We start from the raw sequence: 18,833 nt of genomic DNA on the forward strand, positions 1-18,833 counted from the left end.
GTTGACATATTAGGAAACTAATCTTACATTGGACAAGTCTCGTATATGATCTAGACTATAGGATTAAGATAATCTGAGGTGTGCGTGTAAGTTCACTTGTTAATGCGAGTATTTAATTTATTAAACAGAGAGGGAGAGAGAAAGTAAACAATAATTAATCGGCTAATCATTAACGGTTTGAATGTCATATGTATGTACATAGACACACTGTATACAGCACACAACTGTATACTCAATACCTGGCCCTTCATTCATCGCTCATTAAAAACCAAAATGAAAAAATGTACTGTTCTCAATGATCTTTGTATTCTTTGGACCTAAAGGAGTCTTCCCGAAAACTCGCTGCTCTCCATCTAATAAGAACATTGGATCAAAAAAGGTATAATATGATGCTCTCCAAATAAGTGATCTGTTTAATGTACATGTAATAAATAGGGTCTTTCGTTAGTGGTAATATTAGCTAGGGTATCCATATTTAGATTATGAGGTACGGGGTTTTCGTATTGAGATTATGAAGTACGGGGTTTCTGTTTGTGTTTGTAATGTGAGAGTTTCTCTTTTGATATTGTAAAATGGTTTTTCTTTCGTGAATGTCGAGTAAGGGTTCTGTTTTGACATTGTAAAATGGTTTTGTTTTGTTTGTGGAGAGTAAGGGATCATTTTAATATTGTAAATGGTTTTCTTTTGCGTATGATAATTTGGGTTTCCGTTTTGATGGTGTTTAAGGGCTTAATTATGTGTGTGAGAGTAAGGTTTTCTGTTTTGATATTGAAAATGGTTTTCTTTTCTGTTTTGATAGTGTAAAAGGGTTTTCTTTTGCGTATGAGAATCAGGGTTTCCTTTTTGATATGGTTAATAGGGTTACATTTTATGTGTGAGAATACGGGTTTCCGTTTTGGGTGTTAAAGTAAGGATTTCTGTTTTGTGTATGTAAAATGAGTGTTTCCGGTTTGTGTGTGTTAAGTAGGGGTTTCCGTTTATGGTGTGTATAAAAAGGGTGTCCGTTTTGTGTGTGTAATGTGAGGGCTACCGTTTTGGGTGTATAAAGTAAGGTTTCCGGTTTGGGTGTGTAAAGCGAGGGTTACCGTATTGATATGTAAAGTAAGGGTTTTTGTTTTGGATGTATTAAGAAAGGGTTTTCATTTTGAGTGTGTAAAATGAAAGATTCCGTTCTGGGTGTGATAAGTAGGGGTTTTCCGTTTTGGGTGTGTAAAATAAGGGGTTTCCGTTTTGGGTGTGAAAAATAAGGGTTTTCGTTTTATGTGTGGAAAGAAGAGGTTTCCGTTTTGGATGTGGAAAGTAGGGTTTTCCGTTTTGGGTGTATAACATAAAGGATTCCGTCCTCGGTGTTTAGGGTGTACGGACCCGACGGGTACTTAATGTTCCCGTTAGATGTGTTTATGACGAGTTTCTGTTTTGGGTGTGTACAATAAGTGTTCCTTTTGAGGGAAATAAAAGCGTCGGGTCGATCAATATCTTTATAATGATTACAGACACACTCGCACAATACAATATACCTAAACCTACTGAGTTGTACCAGACAATATACTAAATAGCACTAGTACTGTTTGCACAGCATATTGGCAGTACACTCCTGTGTAAGTAATGTATGCCTTTGGCAATTTGTCATTAAAGCATAGAAAATACATTACCTGCGTTCAAGTTTCCGTAAATTTTATTTATAAATTTATAAAACTTTAGACATTGTAATTTCGTTTCACTATCAAATATAAAGAGAAAACAACACGGTGAGGTGATGTCTTATAATAGGGTAAGAGGACTTATAGCCCATACTGTTAACCGTGTGTGTTTGTAGCCGATACGACCGTTTCTATTGTACTACTTACTGTTGTTGGGATTTGTCGTGGTCAACTGGACTGAACACTCTATGGATTTAAACTGGTCATTGTATCGTTGTTCACAAATCAAGCACGCATTTCACTCAAATGACGCTATAAGTATTAATGTAAAAGACGATCGCGACTAATACTAATACGGTTGTTTCATCATTATGAGAAAGTATTAACGACAAATTCCTCTTGACATTGGCAATATGATAACGACTGTCTGAGGGTGGTTGGTCGGAGGACTGACCAGTAAATAATAACATAAACAACCAAAACGGTCAGTAACCAGGCTCGGGAAACACAAATAATTGGAGTGACACATATATTGTCGGATTTAAATAAGGGAACATGATGTCACCAGGTATGTAAAAAATCTCCTGCTTTATTTTGGAATGAAATTTGTATTGAATTAGTTAAATACGCGTTAAAAAGGAAGTTCCAGCTCGGTCAGTGGGCTGGTGTAGACGACCTTATTATCAGGTTACTGATATAAAACTTGTAACTTTGTTTGTAACACAAACATACATACATATACAGTGTGCATATTCAGTAAGAACGAACCTTAACTGTTCCTATTATTTATCCCAGGAAGGACTATGGCGGGTTTCGGAGCGGGTTTCGGAGCGCCAATTATGTTATTGTTAATGATTATCACTCAAGGTAAGTGCTTCATAGAGTCTTGTTCAATAATGACTGTACACGTACATATTATGTACATATTGATTTAACGTGCCTCTGGTTGCTATCTCATTCATAAACCCTGTGGTTTATTGATTAAATATCTTCATTCATCAAAAGTATAACATGTATATGATTATTACCGATATATTACAAGTTTACAGAGTTGTATTGCTTTACATTAGAAAGTAGGTAAACTACATACATTATAAATTAAGGGGTATACGGTAACGATCCGAACAAAGTTATTAGTGGCGTCGTACAACCACAATGTCTTCACAGAACTCCCGAATCTTAAATATGCATAGAACGACCCAATTGTTGTTACTGATATTTGTTTATCATATTATTTCATTTATATTAAAAAGTGTTTCGATAATAGAAATGTTTGATATATAATATAAAGTTAACGACCATCTATTGGACAGTATTTGGTGTGTGCGACATAGCGAACCGACGAGTAGAGACAGAGTTAATGGCCACACAAGATGTCGAGTACCTCTACTCCCCGGGATGGAGGATATCCTACTACTCGTAAGTACGGGAGGAGGGGAGGAGAGTTAGGATGTCCTATCCCTGTACATCTGGGGCATTATACTACTCGTAAGTACTGGAGAAGGAGAGGAAGGTAAGGATGTCCTAAATATGTACGTCCGGGGTATTATACTCCTCATCGTAAATACTGGTGTAGGTTAGGAGAGTAAGGATGTCCTTTACCTGTATATCCGAGGTATCATACTCCTCGTAAATACTGGTGTAGGGTAGGAGAGTGAGGTTGTCCTTTACCTGTACATCCGGGGTAGCATGCTCCTCATCGTAAAAACTGGTGTAGGGTAGGAGAGTGAGAATGTTTTTACCTGTACATCCGAGGTATCATTCTCCTCATCGTAAGTACTGGTGTAGGATAGGAGAGTGAGGATGACCTTTACCTTTACATCCGGGGTATCATACTCCTCATCGTAAAAACTGGTGGAGGGTAGGAGAGTGAGGATGTCCGGTAGGAGAGTAAGGATGTCCTTTCCCTGTACATCCGGGGTATCATACTCCTCATCGTAAAAACTGGTGTAGGGTAGGAGAGTAAGGGTGTCATTTACCTGTACCCCCGAGGTATCATACTCCTCGTAAGTAATGGTGTAGGGCAGGAGATTGAGGATGCCCTTTACCTGTACATCCGAGGTATCACTCTCCTCGTAAGTAATTGTGTAGGGTAGGAGAGTGAGGATGACCTTTACCTTTACATCCGGGGTATCATACTCCTCGTAAGTAATTGTGTAGGGTAGGAGAGTGAGGATTCCTTTACCTGTACATCTGGGGTATCCCACTCCTCGTAAGTAATGGTGTAGGGGAGGAGAGTAAGGAGGTCCTTTACCTGTACATTCGAGGTATCGTACTCCTCGTAAATACTGGTGCAGGGTAGGAGAGTAAGGAGGTCCTTTGCCTGTACATTCGAGGTATCATACTCCTCGTAAAAACTGATGTAGGGTTGGAGAGTAAGGAGGTCCTTTACCTGAACATTCGAGGGATGACACTCCTCGCAAATACTGGGGTAGGGTAGGAGAGTGAGAATGTACTTTACCTGTACCGTAAAAACTGATGTAGGGTAGGAGAGTGAGGATGTCATTTACCTGTACATCCGAGATATCATACTCCTCATCGTAAAAACTGATGTAGGGTAGGAGAGTGAGGATGTACTTTACCTGTCCCGTAAAAACTGATGTAGGGTAGGAGAGTAAGGATGTCATTTTCCTATACACCCGAGGTATCATACTCCTCGTAAGTAATGGTGAAGGGTAGGAGAGTAAGGAGGACCTTTACCTGTACATTCGAGGTATCCCACTCCTCGTAAATACTGGTGTAGGGTCGGAGAGTAAGGATGACCTTTACCTGTTCATCCAGGGTATCATACTCCTCGTAAGTAATGGTGTCGGGTAGGACATTGAGGATGCCCTTTACCTGTACAGCCGAGTTATCATACTCCTCATCGTAAGGACTGGTGTAGGGTAGGAGAGTGAGAATGTACTTTACCTGTACCGTAAAAACTGATGTAGGGTAGGAGAGTAAGGATGGCCTTTACCTGTAAATCCGGGGTATCATACTCCTCGTAAATAATGGTGCAGGGTAGGAGAGTAAGGAGGTCCGTTACCTGTACATTCGAGGTATCATACTCCTCGTAAATTCTGGTGCAGGGTAGGAGAGTAAGGAGGTCCTTTGCCTGTACATTCGAGGTATCATACTCCTCGTAAATTCTGGTGCAGGGTAGGAGAGTAAGGATGACCTTTACCTGTACATCCGGGGGATCATACTCCTCGTAAGTAATGGTGAAGGGTAGGAGAGTAAGGAGGACCTTTACCTGTACATTCGAGGTAGCATACTCCTCGTAAATACTGGTGCAGGGGAGGAGAGTAAGGAGGTCCTTTACCTGAACATTCGAGGGATGACACTCCTCGCAAATACTGGGGTAGGGTAGGAGAGTGAGAATGTTTTTACCTGTACATCATACTCCTCGTAAATACTGGTATAGGGTAGGAGAGTAAGGATGACCTTTACCTGTTCATCCAGGGTATCATACTCCTCGTAAGTAATTGTGTAGGGTAGGAGAGTGAGGATTCCTTTACCTGTACATCTGGGGTATCCCACTCCTCGTAAGTAATGGTGTAGGGTAGGAGAGTAAGGAGGTCCTTTACCTGTACATTCGAGGTATCATACTCCTCGTAAATACTGGTGCAGGGTAGGAGAGTAAGGAGGTCCTTTACCTGTACATTCGAGGTATCATACTCCTCGTAAATACTGGTGCAGGGTAGGAGAGTGAGGATGTCCTTTACCTGTACATCCGAGGCATCACACTCCTCGTAAATACTGGTGCAGGGTAGGAGAGTGAGGATGTCCTTTACCTGTACATCCGAGGTATCACACTCCTCGTAAAAACTGATGTAGGGTTGGAGAGTAAGGAGGTCCTTTACCTGTACATCCGAGGTATCATATTCCTCGTAAATACTGGTGTAGGTTAGGAGAGTAAGGATGTCCTTTACCTGTACATCCGAGGTATCACACTCCTCGTAAAAAATGATGTAGGGTTGGAGAGTAAGGAGGTCCTTTACCCGTACATCCGAGGGATCATATTCCTCGTAAATACTGGTGTAGGTTAGGAGAGTAAGGATGTCCTTTACCTGTACATCCGAGGAATCACACTCCTCGTAAATACTGGTGTAGGGTAGGAGAGTAAGGATGTCCTTTACCTGTACATCCGGGGTATCATACTCCTCATCGTAAAAAATTGGTGTAGGGTAGGAGAGTGAGGATGTCCTTCACCTGTACATCCGAGGTATCATACTCCTCATCGTAGGTACAATGTACTGGTGTAGGGTAGGAGAGTGAGGATGTCCTATACATGTACATCCGGGGTATTATACTCCTCGTAAATACTGGTGTAGGGAAGGAGAGTAAGGAGGTCCTTTATCTGTACATTCGAGGTATCATACTCCTCATCGTAAGTAATGGTGTAGGGTAGGAGAGTGAGGATTCCTTTACCTGTACATCTGGGGTATCACACTCCTCGTAAGTAATGGTGTAGGGTAGGAGAGTGAGGATGTCCTTTACCTGTGCATCCGAGGTATCATACTCCTCCCTCGTAAGTACTGGTGTAGGGTAGGAGAGTGAGGATGTTATTTACCTGTACATACGAGGTATCATACTCCTCATCGTAAGTAATGGTGTAGGGTAGGAGAGTGAGAATGTTTTTACCTGTACATCCGAGGTATCACACTCCTCGTAAGTAATTGTGTAGGGTAGGAGAGTGAGGATGTCCTTCACCTGTACATCCGAGGTATCATACTCCTCATCGTAGGTACAATGTACTGGTGTAGGGTAGGAGAGTGAGGATGTCCTATACATGTACATCCGGGGTATTATACTCCTCATCGTAAGTGCTCGGATAGAAGAGAAAAAAAATGGTCTATACCTCTACACTCGCGACAATATATTAACGGGGTAAGTGGGAGGAGAGTATAATCAGGATAGTTTGTTACACCATAAATAATAAGGTCGTTGGACAGAAGGGTTGGGGGTACGCTACAGACAGAAAGTAGAGTATCGAGTATAGTAAAGGGCTGTCTAAATGTTCAGTACAAAACACAGGTACCTAGGGGATGAAATGTAGAGGAATGGTGTCTAAAAGTAACAAACAATGGTGGATTGAGAAATATTTTATCATATGTTGCTAATTAATGTCTGATCCATAGATTCGCAATTAAATTAGATTTGTTCCCCTCAGAAATACGGATTGCAAATGGTTGATAAATGGTTCCGACACTGACTCAGCCTTCCGCGTCCTCGTTGACGTAACCTACCTCAGTATTGAGAACAGTCCCGGGTGTTCGTACGATGGGTTGTCTATCTACGATGGTAAGTTTGATGTGCATTTAATACAAAATTATCAGTTATTTTAGGTTTAACACACAAAAAATAAGACATTTTTGGCATAGGACATCGACGAAAGATGCCAAAATAAAAATGGCAAAAACGTATAAAAGAAAAAAAAAGAATAAAATAACGCCATAAAATATATTTAAGCGTGTATCTGTCCAATTGCGTTACAGGATCGTCGACCAGCGCCACCCTTCTAGGCCGGATATGTAACCGTTTGCCTACAGGACGGATGTACCTGATGACTGGTCAGTTCGCCTACCTCAGGCTTAAATCTGATTCCAGTGTACAGGCCACAGGTTTCTCCCTCCGATACCTCAAATACAAACCCACCAGTAAGTATCCATTTCATTACTGACAAATATGAACATACCGGTAAGTATGCCTTATAGTACTGACAAATACAAACCTACCAGTAATAAGTATGCCTTACAGTACTGACAAATACAAACCTACCAGTAAGTATGCCTTACAGTACTGACAAATATAAACCTGTCAGTAATAAGTATGCCTTACAGTACTGACAAATACAAACCCACCAGTAAGTATGCCTTGCAGTACTGACAAATACAAACCCACCAGTAAGTATGCCTTACAGTACTGACAAATACAAACCTACCAGTAAGTATGCCTTACAGTACTGACAACTACAAACCTACCAGTAAGTATGCCTTACAGTACTGACAAATACAAACAAACAAATAATAAGTATGCCTTACAGTACTGACATATACAAACATAACAATAATAAGTATGCCTTACACTACTGACAAATACAAACCTACCAGTAATAAGTATGCCTTACCCTACTGACATATACAAACCTACCAGTTAATATGCCTTACAGTACCGACAAATACAAACATACAAGTAACAAGTATGCCTTACAGTCCTGACAAATAAAAACCTACCAGTAATAAGTATGCCTTACACTACTGACAAATACAACCCTACCAGTAATAAGTATGCCTTACAGTACTGACGAATACAAACAAACAAATAATAAGTATGCCTTACAGTACTGACGTATACAAACATAACAATAATAAGTATGCCTTACCCTACTGACAAATACAAACCTACCAGTAAGTATGCCTTGCAGTACTGACAAATACAAACTTACCAGTAAGTAGTATGCCTTACAGTGCTGACATATACAAACCTACCAGTAATAAGTATGCCTTACAGTACTGACAAATACAAACCCACCAGTAAGTATGCCTTACAGTACTGACAAATATAAACCTACCAGTAATAAGTATGCCTTACAGTACTGACAAATACAAACCTACCAGTTAATATGCCTTACAGTACTGACAAATACAAACATACAAGTAACAAGTATGCCTTACAGTACTGACAAATACAAACCTACCAGTAATAAGTATGCCTTACAGTACTGACAAATACAAACCCACCAGTAAGTATGCCTTGCAGTACTGACAAATACAAACCTACCAGTAAGTAGTATGCCTTACAGTGCTGACATATACAAACCTACCAGTAATAAGTATGCCTTACACTACTGACCAATACAAACCTACCAGTAAGTATGCCTTACACTACTGACAAATACAAACCTACCAGTAATAAGTATGCCTTACAGTACTGACCAATACAAACCTACCAGTAAGTATACCTTACAGTAATGACATATACAGTAGGCAAGTTTATCCTCACTGACAAATAAAGACCTACCTGTGAGTAAATGTAAATTGTAAATGTGAATCTATATGTAAGTAACTTTTTCTATAATGACAAATACGAGCCTACCTGTTAGCAAGATTTTCTTACTAGCAAGTACACAAGTAAGATTTTTGTTACTTGAAAAATACAAGTTTACCTGTAAATACGTTTCTTTAGTGAGAAATATAAGTTAATGTGTTAATATATTTCTATACTGACAATTGCAAGCCTACCTGTAGATCATCTTTGATATACTGACAAATACAAGTCTACCTGTAGATAATCTTTGATATACTGACAAATACAAGTCTACCTGTAGATAATCTTCGATATACTGACAAATACAAGTCTACCTGTAAACAGGCTTTGACTCACTGTCAAATACAAGTCTACCTGTAAACAGGCTTTGACTCGCTGTCAAATACAAGTCTACCTGTAAACAGGCTTTGACTCACTATCAAATACAAGTCTACCTGTAAACAGGCTTTGACTCACTATCAAATACAAGTAAGTCAGCGAGATATCCTTTCTGAATGGTGGCTTATATACGACATCTCTTCGCTTTGTCGCCCGCGAAAACCCGCCAAAGCAAAATAGCTAAATAACGAAAAGCAGCTGTAATAATGTTAAGAATGGATAACAACATTACAACACAAGTATAAAATATCACAGTCAGTTATGCATGTAACGCAGACTAAAAGATACTCATATGTAAAACAAAAGGAATTAGTGATAGCAAATATTCTTTAACCGTACTTTGAACTCGGCGAGAGAGGAACGAAACATATAACATCTTGTGCAAAATCAAGATAGTTAAAACTGCATTGAATCCTGTTTAAAATACTATACTTTCTAACATTTATTCTACTTCTCTGGCAGTAAAACGAATTGATCGTAGATTACGACGTGGGACTAAAAAACACACAATCTAAAAGTGCCCGCCTATGTTCGAGGCTAGGAAGATTAAAATGCCTACAAGTGTCAGCGTAAAGCATGGAATTGTAGTCGACGTGTGCCTTAAAACATAAACATTTCAAAAATTTACGCTGGACAACTTCGACCTGGTGAATTAAATATGTTTGGTAAGGAGACCGGATCTGACAACAGTATTCTAACTGACCCCTGACAAGACTTATATATAAAGACCTTAAAACAGGTATTTGTGTAAAACTTTTACATGTACGTTTTATAAAACCGAGCATTCGCATTGATTTGGAAACAGTACGTCTAATGTGGGTACTAAAACTCATCGAAGATGTCAGCCAAACACCAAGATCTTTCACACACATTTCATTCTTCAGGTTCTAACCGTTCATAGTGTAATTAAAATTCATACATTTCTTCTTGTTTGTAAAAATGACCTGGCAGCACTTCTTCACATTCACTTTCATTTTCCAAACATTGCACCAATCATACACTCTATCTATATCGCTCTGTAGTTGCTCATACCCAGACAACGTTCTTACAGACTTAAAATATTTGCTGTCGTCGGCAAACATAAGAGTTTTAGAAAATTTCACAATAGATGGCAGTTCATTGCTAAAAACAAGGAAAAGTTTAGGTCCAAGTATCGAACCTTGAGGCACACCGGAAGTTACATCACACCAACCGGATGTTGCCCCATTGACAGTAACACGCTGGAATCTGTCTTCCAATTTAGTAGTTAACCAATCTAAAATGCTACCTTCTACACCATACAATTTTAACTTATGCAATAATAATCTGTGGTTTATTTTGTCAAATGCCTTTGAAAAATCAGTATATACAGCATGTAATTCTACTTTTTTTATCAAACATGCAAGGTTTGAAACAGTAGACCTTTTTGGCATACAACCATGTTGCTCATCGCAGATAAGCGGATTTATAAAATTTGAAAAATGTACGTCAACCAGTTTTTCGAAAACTTAAGATATAATTGGTAGCAAAGAAACTGGTCTGTAATTAGAGACTTCATTATGTTTACCAGATTTAAAAATGGGAATAACATTAGCCCTTTTTAAAATATTTGAAAAGATACAATGTACCATCTTTCAATGAACGGTTGAAAATGTTACACAGTGTACATATAACTCATCAGCACACTCTTTAAAAACTACGCCAGATATGTTGTCGTAGCCACAAGCTTGTTTTACATCTATTTGTGTAAGTGCCTTCTGAACATCAGTACAATTCAAAACAATATGTAGATATTTAATTCAATCCTACATTGTAATTACAAAATGATATCATTGTCACGGATCTAGAAGGTAGGGAATGTGTTGATTATCATACATCATATCATCATAGACATAATTGATTGTGATAGGTACCTTTGAAGTTTAATATTTCTGTTGACAGCCCCGTCTACAGCGTGTACAAGCACCGTGTCACTGACGGCCAGCACCACGCTGCAATATCTGACGTCACCAGACTTTCCTAGCCAGCAGAACGCGTACGTATTTTACGTACTTTCTCAGACAAATGTATTTTTTTAACGGGTAATGTTAACTGATAGTTGTGTTTTATATAACTGTTTTTTATACATTGCTAATATCACTTGTTACTTTATACTATTCCCGAAATCCACGACTATCTCTAATGTGTAATTCATCGGGACTATGACACATTTGTAAATTTCCTTTAGGCTCCTTAAGTTTAAAAGATGAATATCGAATTAAAAAGTATTTGATCTAATTGGTTGGTCAAATTTCATCAGATTTGACACCTGTACCTGGCTGATAAGCGCGAGTAGTGGCTCCAGTACTCTGACCGTCAATGTTGTGTTCCTGGACATCGATGGAGAGGAGATGCTTTCTATATACGATGGTAAGGGACAACAGGAATGCCTACATTATATGGATCAACCAATATAAGATTTTTTTTTAAAGTAGGGCGTAATTACGCCGTCTATTTGTTGTAAGGTAACATTCCGAAGTCAAATACTTTCCATAAAAATGTGTTTCCCTTGAAGAAACCTGTCAAAATTTTCCAAAAATTCAGAACTAGTTACATATTCGCATTCTTCTATTCAACTTAGTAGAATCAAAATTCGACCCAAATTCAACCATACGAAACACATGATATATAATAACTTGTTTATGAAAAGTGCCTATTTCATGGTGAATCGTTCTACATGTACTCTTGTGTCAATCTGGAAATTTTATAATTTGGTGTTTTTCACAATTTATTATGTCCACATATATTCGCATTCTGCATATAATGCGTCTATGAGACCGATTTTGTTGAAATTGATGAAATTAATAATTTTGTACAATATGTATATTTGAGTTCAATACCGGGCGCATTCGGAACCCTTTTGAAACATGGTAATACAAAAAAGCACAGAAGAAATCTGACTGCGACCGATATTGTGTCGTCATCATAGATGCCAAAGCGCAATAATAAGAAACTGTGGTTTATCTGTTTGCGTCTCTTAAATTTTTGTATATGTATATGTCATTAACTGTCAAGGTTCGGACAATACTGCGACCCAGCTGGTCAGCCTCAGCAATGATAGGACAACCTTCACGGACGGGTCAACAGTGACCACCACTGGTGACAAGGCCTACATACAGTTTAGCACCGCTGTCATGGATTCCGTCCGGTTAGGGTTCATCGTGTCTTACAACGAGTCGAGCTCCACTGCGACGACAACGGCGTCCGCGCTGACAACAGGTAAGTAATCAATCGACGTCCACGCTGACAACAGGTAAGTTATCAATCTATGTCCATGCCGACAACAGGTAAGTAATCAATCGACGTCGACGCTGACAACAGGTAAGTAATCAATCGACGTCTACGCTGACAACAGGTAAGTAATCAATCTATGTCCACGCCGACAACAGGTAAGTAATCCATCGACGTCGACGCTGACAACAGGTAAGTAATCAATCGACGTCCACGCTGACAACAGGTAAGTAATCAATCTACGTCCGCGGTGACATCAGGTTAGTAATCAATCGACGTCCACGCTGACATCAGGTAAGTAATCAATCGACGTCCACGCTGACAACAGGTTAGTTAACAATCAACGTCTACGGCAACAACATGTTATTTATCAAACGATCTCAACAGCTACAACAGGTTAGTACACATTCGCGACCGCGCTGACAACAGGTTAGTAATCAATCTACGTCCGCGGTGACATCAGGTTAGTAATCAATCTACGTCTGTCTGTAGCAACAATAGCGACAACAAGTAAATAAACAAACAACTTCCACGGCGACAACATGTTAGTTATTAATCTACGTCCACGGCGACAACAGGTTAGTTAACAATCGACGCCCGCAGTGATATCAGGTTATTAAACGGTTGACGTCCGCGATGACAACAGGTAAGGCATCAGTGGAACTTTGGAATGACGACGAGTATATGATCAGTCGATGTCCCGGGCAACAATAGTCAACATTTTGAGACAGGGGTAACAACTGCTATAGCTTTTCTAGAGTAGCCGTTTAATTAATACAATCTTATTAAACCACGAGTTAGACGACCTAGGTTATTGTGGATATCAAGCCGGTTTGACAACGAGCACGTTCACATGCATGGACAAATAAATCGTTTAGTAGCGTCTTGTGTGAATATCAGTGAGGAATGAAATGATCCGGATGAGGATTTTCTTTAAAATAATAAAAAAATAAACAAATATTGCATCGAGAATTGACTCATCAAACCCTTCTAATACTTAGTCGATCTCATTCAATAATTCTTTACGGATCATACTTTTAAACTAATATTTCTTTCTCTTTAAGGAATACCTATACACTCAAGGGCATACTACAGTATATGCATTATCTCATTTTCTATCTAGTTGCCACCACGTCTGCCGCTCCAGTCGTAGCCACTACAACCTACACGGCCCCTTCAGCGTGTGACTCCGGAACCATCACCATCACCGCAACGTCCGGGTCATCAGGATACATCACCACACCCGACTACCCGGAGTTCTACGGACAGTAAGCTATTACTCAAATCTAATTGGTTTGATCATATGTAAATATGTCTGAAAATGACGCATAAAAGAGAAGAACAAGAAGTCAGCCAGGGAAGGGGCACCTTTGGTTCACATGATTTTGCAAATACTGAAACAAAATGTTGCCAACGAATTTGTACAAATGCTTTTAGATAAAATCATATAAATAGCAATTTACATTTGGGATGAAAACTGTGTCTGCCTTTTGGTCTAAAATAAAAGGAATGGCCAAGGTTTTGTTTCTCATTATGTTTATGACATTTAGTCAATGGTACCTATTGAAACACTACGTGAACTTACATAATAGTTTTCTATGTAGATTTATTGCAGGTTTCTGATGGTACTACTATAACACAAATATAAGCCATTCCGTAACATCGTTTTGTAGTGTCAAATTTGGGGGGGGGGGGGGGGGGGGNTCTCTTGTTGTGCTCCGGAACTGATCATGCTCTTATTTCTCTTCCGGTTTTCCCAAAAGTGCATGTTCTGTTATCCCAAAATGTTATATTATTTACTGTTACCGATGCTGACGATGTTGATGTTGTCCACTTCCATAGTAACCTGGCCTGTAGCTGGGTGGTACAGGCGTCTGCAGGAGAACAAATATCACTGACTGCAGTCGACTCGTCGCTGGAGGACAGTGACGGCTGTAGTGGCGACGTGGTCTCCATCTACGACGGTACGACAACAACACAGATAACATAGGTCGTTTTATTGAACTGGTGTTCCGAAACATTTCAGATTTCTATTGGTTACGTCTTGTAACACACCCTGCAGTTACTAATAATGATTAGCCGAAGTCGTCTCCCCCTTCTTACAGTATCACTGAAAAAAACTATTGTATTAGTTGTAGAATGTATTTATTCAGCCTACCTACATTTACTCCTGGAGATATAAACTAGTTTGTACTAAAACATTTTTAGAGTTGGTCTTTCAGTTGATTTTATTTTCATATATACATGGATGGCACTTGATCTAAACTTATATTTTGGTATTCTTTTAAAGGCTCCACTACAAGTTATCCTCTCCTGGCTAGTTTCTGCGGAACTACATACCAGAGCGTTAACGGAACCGGAACTAGTATTCTCGTAGTCTTCACGTCTGACGGATCTTCATCAGATAGAGGCTTCAAGTTCCAGTACACAGTCACTGCTCAAGGTAGGTTTTATGGAATGAATGTAATGGTCTATTTAACTCTAAAAATAATTATGCTAGTCTAATAAACTTTTAAAATCAGAATATATATAGCTACCTGCTTAGTGTTATAGGGTTCAACGTCAACGTATCCGAAACTCTCATTATGACTATTCATCTCATAACATTTTCGACAATATTTGTGCGCAGACCAAAACGTTTAACAGTCTTTAATGCATTGCGAAATTCCATCTAACGCGTGCGTCTTTAAATATACCTAATTGTAGCACTGATGTAAATGATGCCGAAGTCTGAAGCAATGAGAATAACTTTGCCTTAAGTTCATCTGCTGTCCGTTTTCTCCTCACATTTTGATTTATTTCCATTATTTATTTTAGCATTTGAAACAGATTTAATTTGATCTTTTTCTTTGGTCAAAATGTGCATATTTCATGTTTCAATCATAATTTCAGAAACCCCGACATGCGTAGACAGCGGAAGAAATATTACCAACCTGAACGCCACAACCACTGTTCAATACTTCACCTCCGATAACTACCCGAATGACTACACAAGGTAAGGCTGATACTACATTCATTACAGGTATTTAATTGTTGAAATTTGCTTTTATCGCATTCATGCAGTGATGCAATTTAGTTGGGCTTCAAACAAATGTTAGACAATTAGACATTAGACAATATTCGCACTAGTTTTTATTTAAATATCTTATTAATATAGTTTATCTCGAGCCTTTGTAATTCTTCAATTAGATCCTTGAATACTGGACTTTTGATGTTCATCAATGTTACATATACATTGTATATTGTACATGTACCTACTGAACACGAAAATAGCCTTCGTTGTGTCTGTGGTATTTACAAATATATCGTAATCAAATGCTATATCAGTGTGTAAACAGTGTGCCTAGACAACAACTGCATTCGTTGATACAAAGTTATGTATGCATTTCGGTAAAAATAGTTTTACATGATCACAGTAATGATTGTTGTGTATTCCATTAGCAATGAAGACTCTCACTGGCTGATCTACAACCCTTCTGGTGTTGGTGTGATCAAGGTAGCGGTGGAGGACTCCCGAATAGAGGCCAGTTATCCATGTTCTTACGACAAAGTCACCCTGTACAAAGGTATGTAACACGTAATTGGAGTATTGAACGATAAACGCAATTAATAGTTTTAAATAAATATATTTGAATATAGTAAATTCACCTACGCTACAAAGCCGGAACGTCTTTGCTTTTACTCTTTATTACCTTGGCATGCTGAATTGCTTTTAGATTCATAACAATTTGCAATCAAATTTTAGATTTGGATACTAGTATTATATATGGAATTGTATTGCTATTTTTGTTGTCCAGAACAGGTGGGTTTATTATGTTCACGATACCAAATCGACTGGCTTAAAGATGGTACTTTGCTTACAAAATATCAGTATCAACGTCAGCTGTAGATCAGGATAAGAACATAATGCTTCAAATATCGTGACGTTCTTTAGCAAAAAGCATGTTTCAAACTGTTGTCAGTTCCTGCACAGTTTATAATAGCTATTCGTTCATCTATAACAGGTCCCTGTGAGTCTTACCCTGTCCTAGGGACATTCTGTGGAGAAGAAAAGCCGGTGTACTACCAAGACACCGGAAGTTACGTATACGCGAGGTTTGTTTCGGACACCGACTCCAACTACAAAGGGTTCCGAGTCTCCTACGTTCTCGTCGATGGTAAGATATTTAAAAACATGTAGCTTTAATATAATTTTTATCAAACAAGCGTTTTCCAAATTTCAAAGATTCCGAAATTCCATAAGATCAATGTGATTTTGATGTTTTGCTTGTATAAAAATGAATCTGAGATTGGATTGTGTCGACAGCTTCAATGAATGTTATCTCAATCTGTCCTGTCGGCTAATCTACCCACACATATTATTGTATTAATGGCTGCTACAAACAACATATGTTGTCATAACTATTTGATGGCCAATAGCCGATGCTTGTCATCTTTTGTCCCTTTTCTGCGACATTGATTTTCCATTACGGGTATGTCCTATTCGTTAAGCAACACTGGGAAAGCGTGTTCCGTTTGTTCGCCGTTTATTATCCTCGCAAAAGCTAAATTCATAAGACTTGTGCCCGAGGAGAAAACGACGAAGGAAAAAAAGGTGATAGAAAAGAACGGATATAACTCTATGAGTGGCGATTTTAATGTCTCCTGTGCAGAGAATACAGACAAAACTATGAGTCTGCAGGGTACCCAAATGGCATACTTTATCATGCAGAAGGATTTCGATACATATAGCTATTGGCTTTGGGCACACAGGGTATTTCTGGTAGCTAAGCCATACCCTATGCATAATGATATCAATATAAGTAATTTGTTATAACTAATATGTATGTATTTTATTCTCTTACAGAGGTACCATCTTCAACCAGCACTTACCTGATAATTGGCGCCATTGTAGGTGGCGTGTTGGGGGCGATAATTTTAGTCGCTATTGGATTTGCCGTTTACAAAGGAATTAAGAAGTACAAGGCTGGAAAGACGTACAGAACCGCTTCCAAAGTGTCTGTCGATAGTGATGACGAGGAGAACCACACCCCCGCTCGCAAACCAACCAAGGGAGGGGTGAAGTTGGACAGCCTCCTCGTACAGAAAAAGTCCTGATGACCGCCTGATTGTGAAATATTTTAGTGGAATAGTCATATAACAGAGGACAGTCTGAGTGCAAATTTGTCCTAAACAACAATAATTTACATATATTTTTAATGATTTAGTGTCGATGTATGCTGGACATCCAGTATTTATACATATTTCCTAGTTCGATTAGTGTAACTTTGAACTGAAAATTAGCTTTTTATACTAGATCAGTGTAAATAATCGTTCAACAGTATGTGTAATAAAATGAGATGAAGAGTTGTGACGAATTCAGAAGGTACTGGTACCATGTTACATACGTTACTGGTATGTACAATAAAAGTCTCTAGTTGATACAGAAATAGTTTGGAAGAGTTGTCTCCCTTATTGTGGTTGTTTAATTTACAAGAAATAGGACTTATGACTTTGTTTTGTTAAATATCTCTTTGATGTTCGTATTTTAGATAGTAGAAATGTATAATATTGTGTAAATACATTGTATCAACATTCCAAATACATTTACATATTGTACTAACCATTATTTCAATGTTAACTGAAGGCGTTATCACTTTTTGTTCTATGTTATCTGCAAAATGTGGTCGCATAAATTCTGTGAGATTACTAAAGCATTAATAAACGTTTAATTGTACTTTAATTGTTGCAAATGTACAGAATTTAACTTAAGAGTGTTTATTTTCCGCAATCCGACTTCATGAATATGTTTTATTGAAAATTAGATAAACGACCTATGCTACATGTATCTTCGGGTGGTGACATACAAAATTATTATTAACAATTAGACTGCTATATACTACAGTAATTTGCAAAGTTATTTTATGATCAATGCCTTTTTATAATACATATGTTACTTTAAGATTGAGCAGTTCGGAAAAATGAAATATCAAAGTGTTACTTTATACACAAACGAGTAACCTATTCTATACAGTGTTTATAAAGTGTCCTATGGAATTCACAACCTCGTCACATAGCTGTACAGGTAAACAATACAAACCGCTCACTCAGTCATAGCTTGACAAAGGGACCAGTTAGGCTTGAAACGTTGGGACACGTTTAATACGTGCATTGTTTGAGTATTAAGTTTAACTTTGTTCGGTCTAAAAATTACTATTGATGCATACAGAGAGCCATTATATACAAGGGAGATTCCTTGTCGTATAAAATCAAACAGGACATAGAAAGTTCGTCTGCTAATCTTGTCGTGTTTACATTTGACATTGATGGGATTGATTTTAAAATGTTTAAAATATGATGCGTGAACCGTCCGACGCATACATATAATATTAATAGGCTACCCACGTGTTCCTGTTTACAAACAATATGCTTCGTCTTACACTTGGACAGGAACAACAGGGTAAGAGAAAAATAATCATTCACCCCCTCGGGGATGAGATAGGGGGATCTCAACCCTTGGGGGAATATTCAAAAAATCTCCCCCCCCCCGCCCCC

General features: G+C 38.5%; 1 protein-coding gene across 1 annotated transcript; it reads left to right on the top strand.

The window, feature by feature from the left end:
- Window positions 1–1,853: 1,853 nt before the first annotated feature.
- LOC110457415 (zinc metalloproteinase nas-39-like) lies at window positions 1,854–18,040 on the top strand. Its single transcript, XM_021508696.1, has 15 exons — window positions 1,854–2,208; window positions 2,436–2,507; window positions 2,954–3,059; window positions 6,796–6,926; window positions 7,121–7,282; window positions 10,971–11,064; window positions 11,329–11,438; window positions 12,084–12,287; window positions 13,423–13,567; window positions 14,142–14,263; window positions 14,590–14,742; window positions 15,192–15,294; window positions 15,741–15,865; window positions 16,304–16,456; window positions 17,146–18,040. The coding sequence occupies exons 1-15, from the start codon at window positions 2,196–2,198 to the stop codon at window positions 17,394–17,396; spliced, it is 1,944 nt and encodes a 647-aa protein (XP_021364371.1). The 5' UTR covers window positions 1,854–2,195; the 3' UTR covers window positions 17,397–18,040.
- Window positions 18,041–18,833: the final 793 nt, after the last annotated feature.

The sequence above is a fragment of the Mizuhopecten yessoensis genome, unplaced genomic scaffold (genome assembly GCF_002113885.1).
Source record: "Mizuhopecten yessoensis strain PY_sf001 unplaced genomic scaffold, ASM211388v2 scaffold1147, whole genome shotgun sequence".
NCBI classification, from domain to species: domain Eukaryota; kingdom Metazoa; phylum Mollusca; class Bivalvia; order Pectinida; family Pectinidae; genus Mizuhopecten; species Mizuhopecten yessoensis.

What these genes read in the sequence shown, in the direction of transcription:
- LOC110457415 (XM_021508696.1), top strand. An exon ending in TGGAGGATATCCTACTACTC is followed by an intron (nt 3,060 to 6,795) that starts GTAAGTACGGGA and finishes TGTTCCCCTCAG; the next exon opens with AAATACGGATTGCAAATGGT. An exon ending in CCTCAAATACAAACCCACCA is followed by an intron (nt 7,283 to 10,970) that starts GTAAGTATCCAT and finishes TTCTGTTGACAG; the next exon opens with CCCCGTCTACAGCGTGTACA.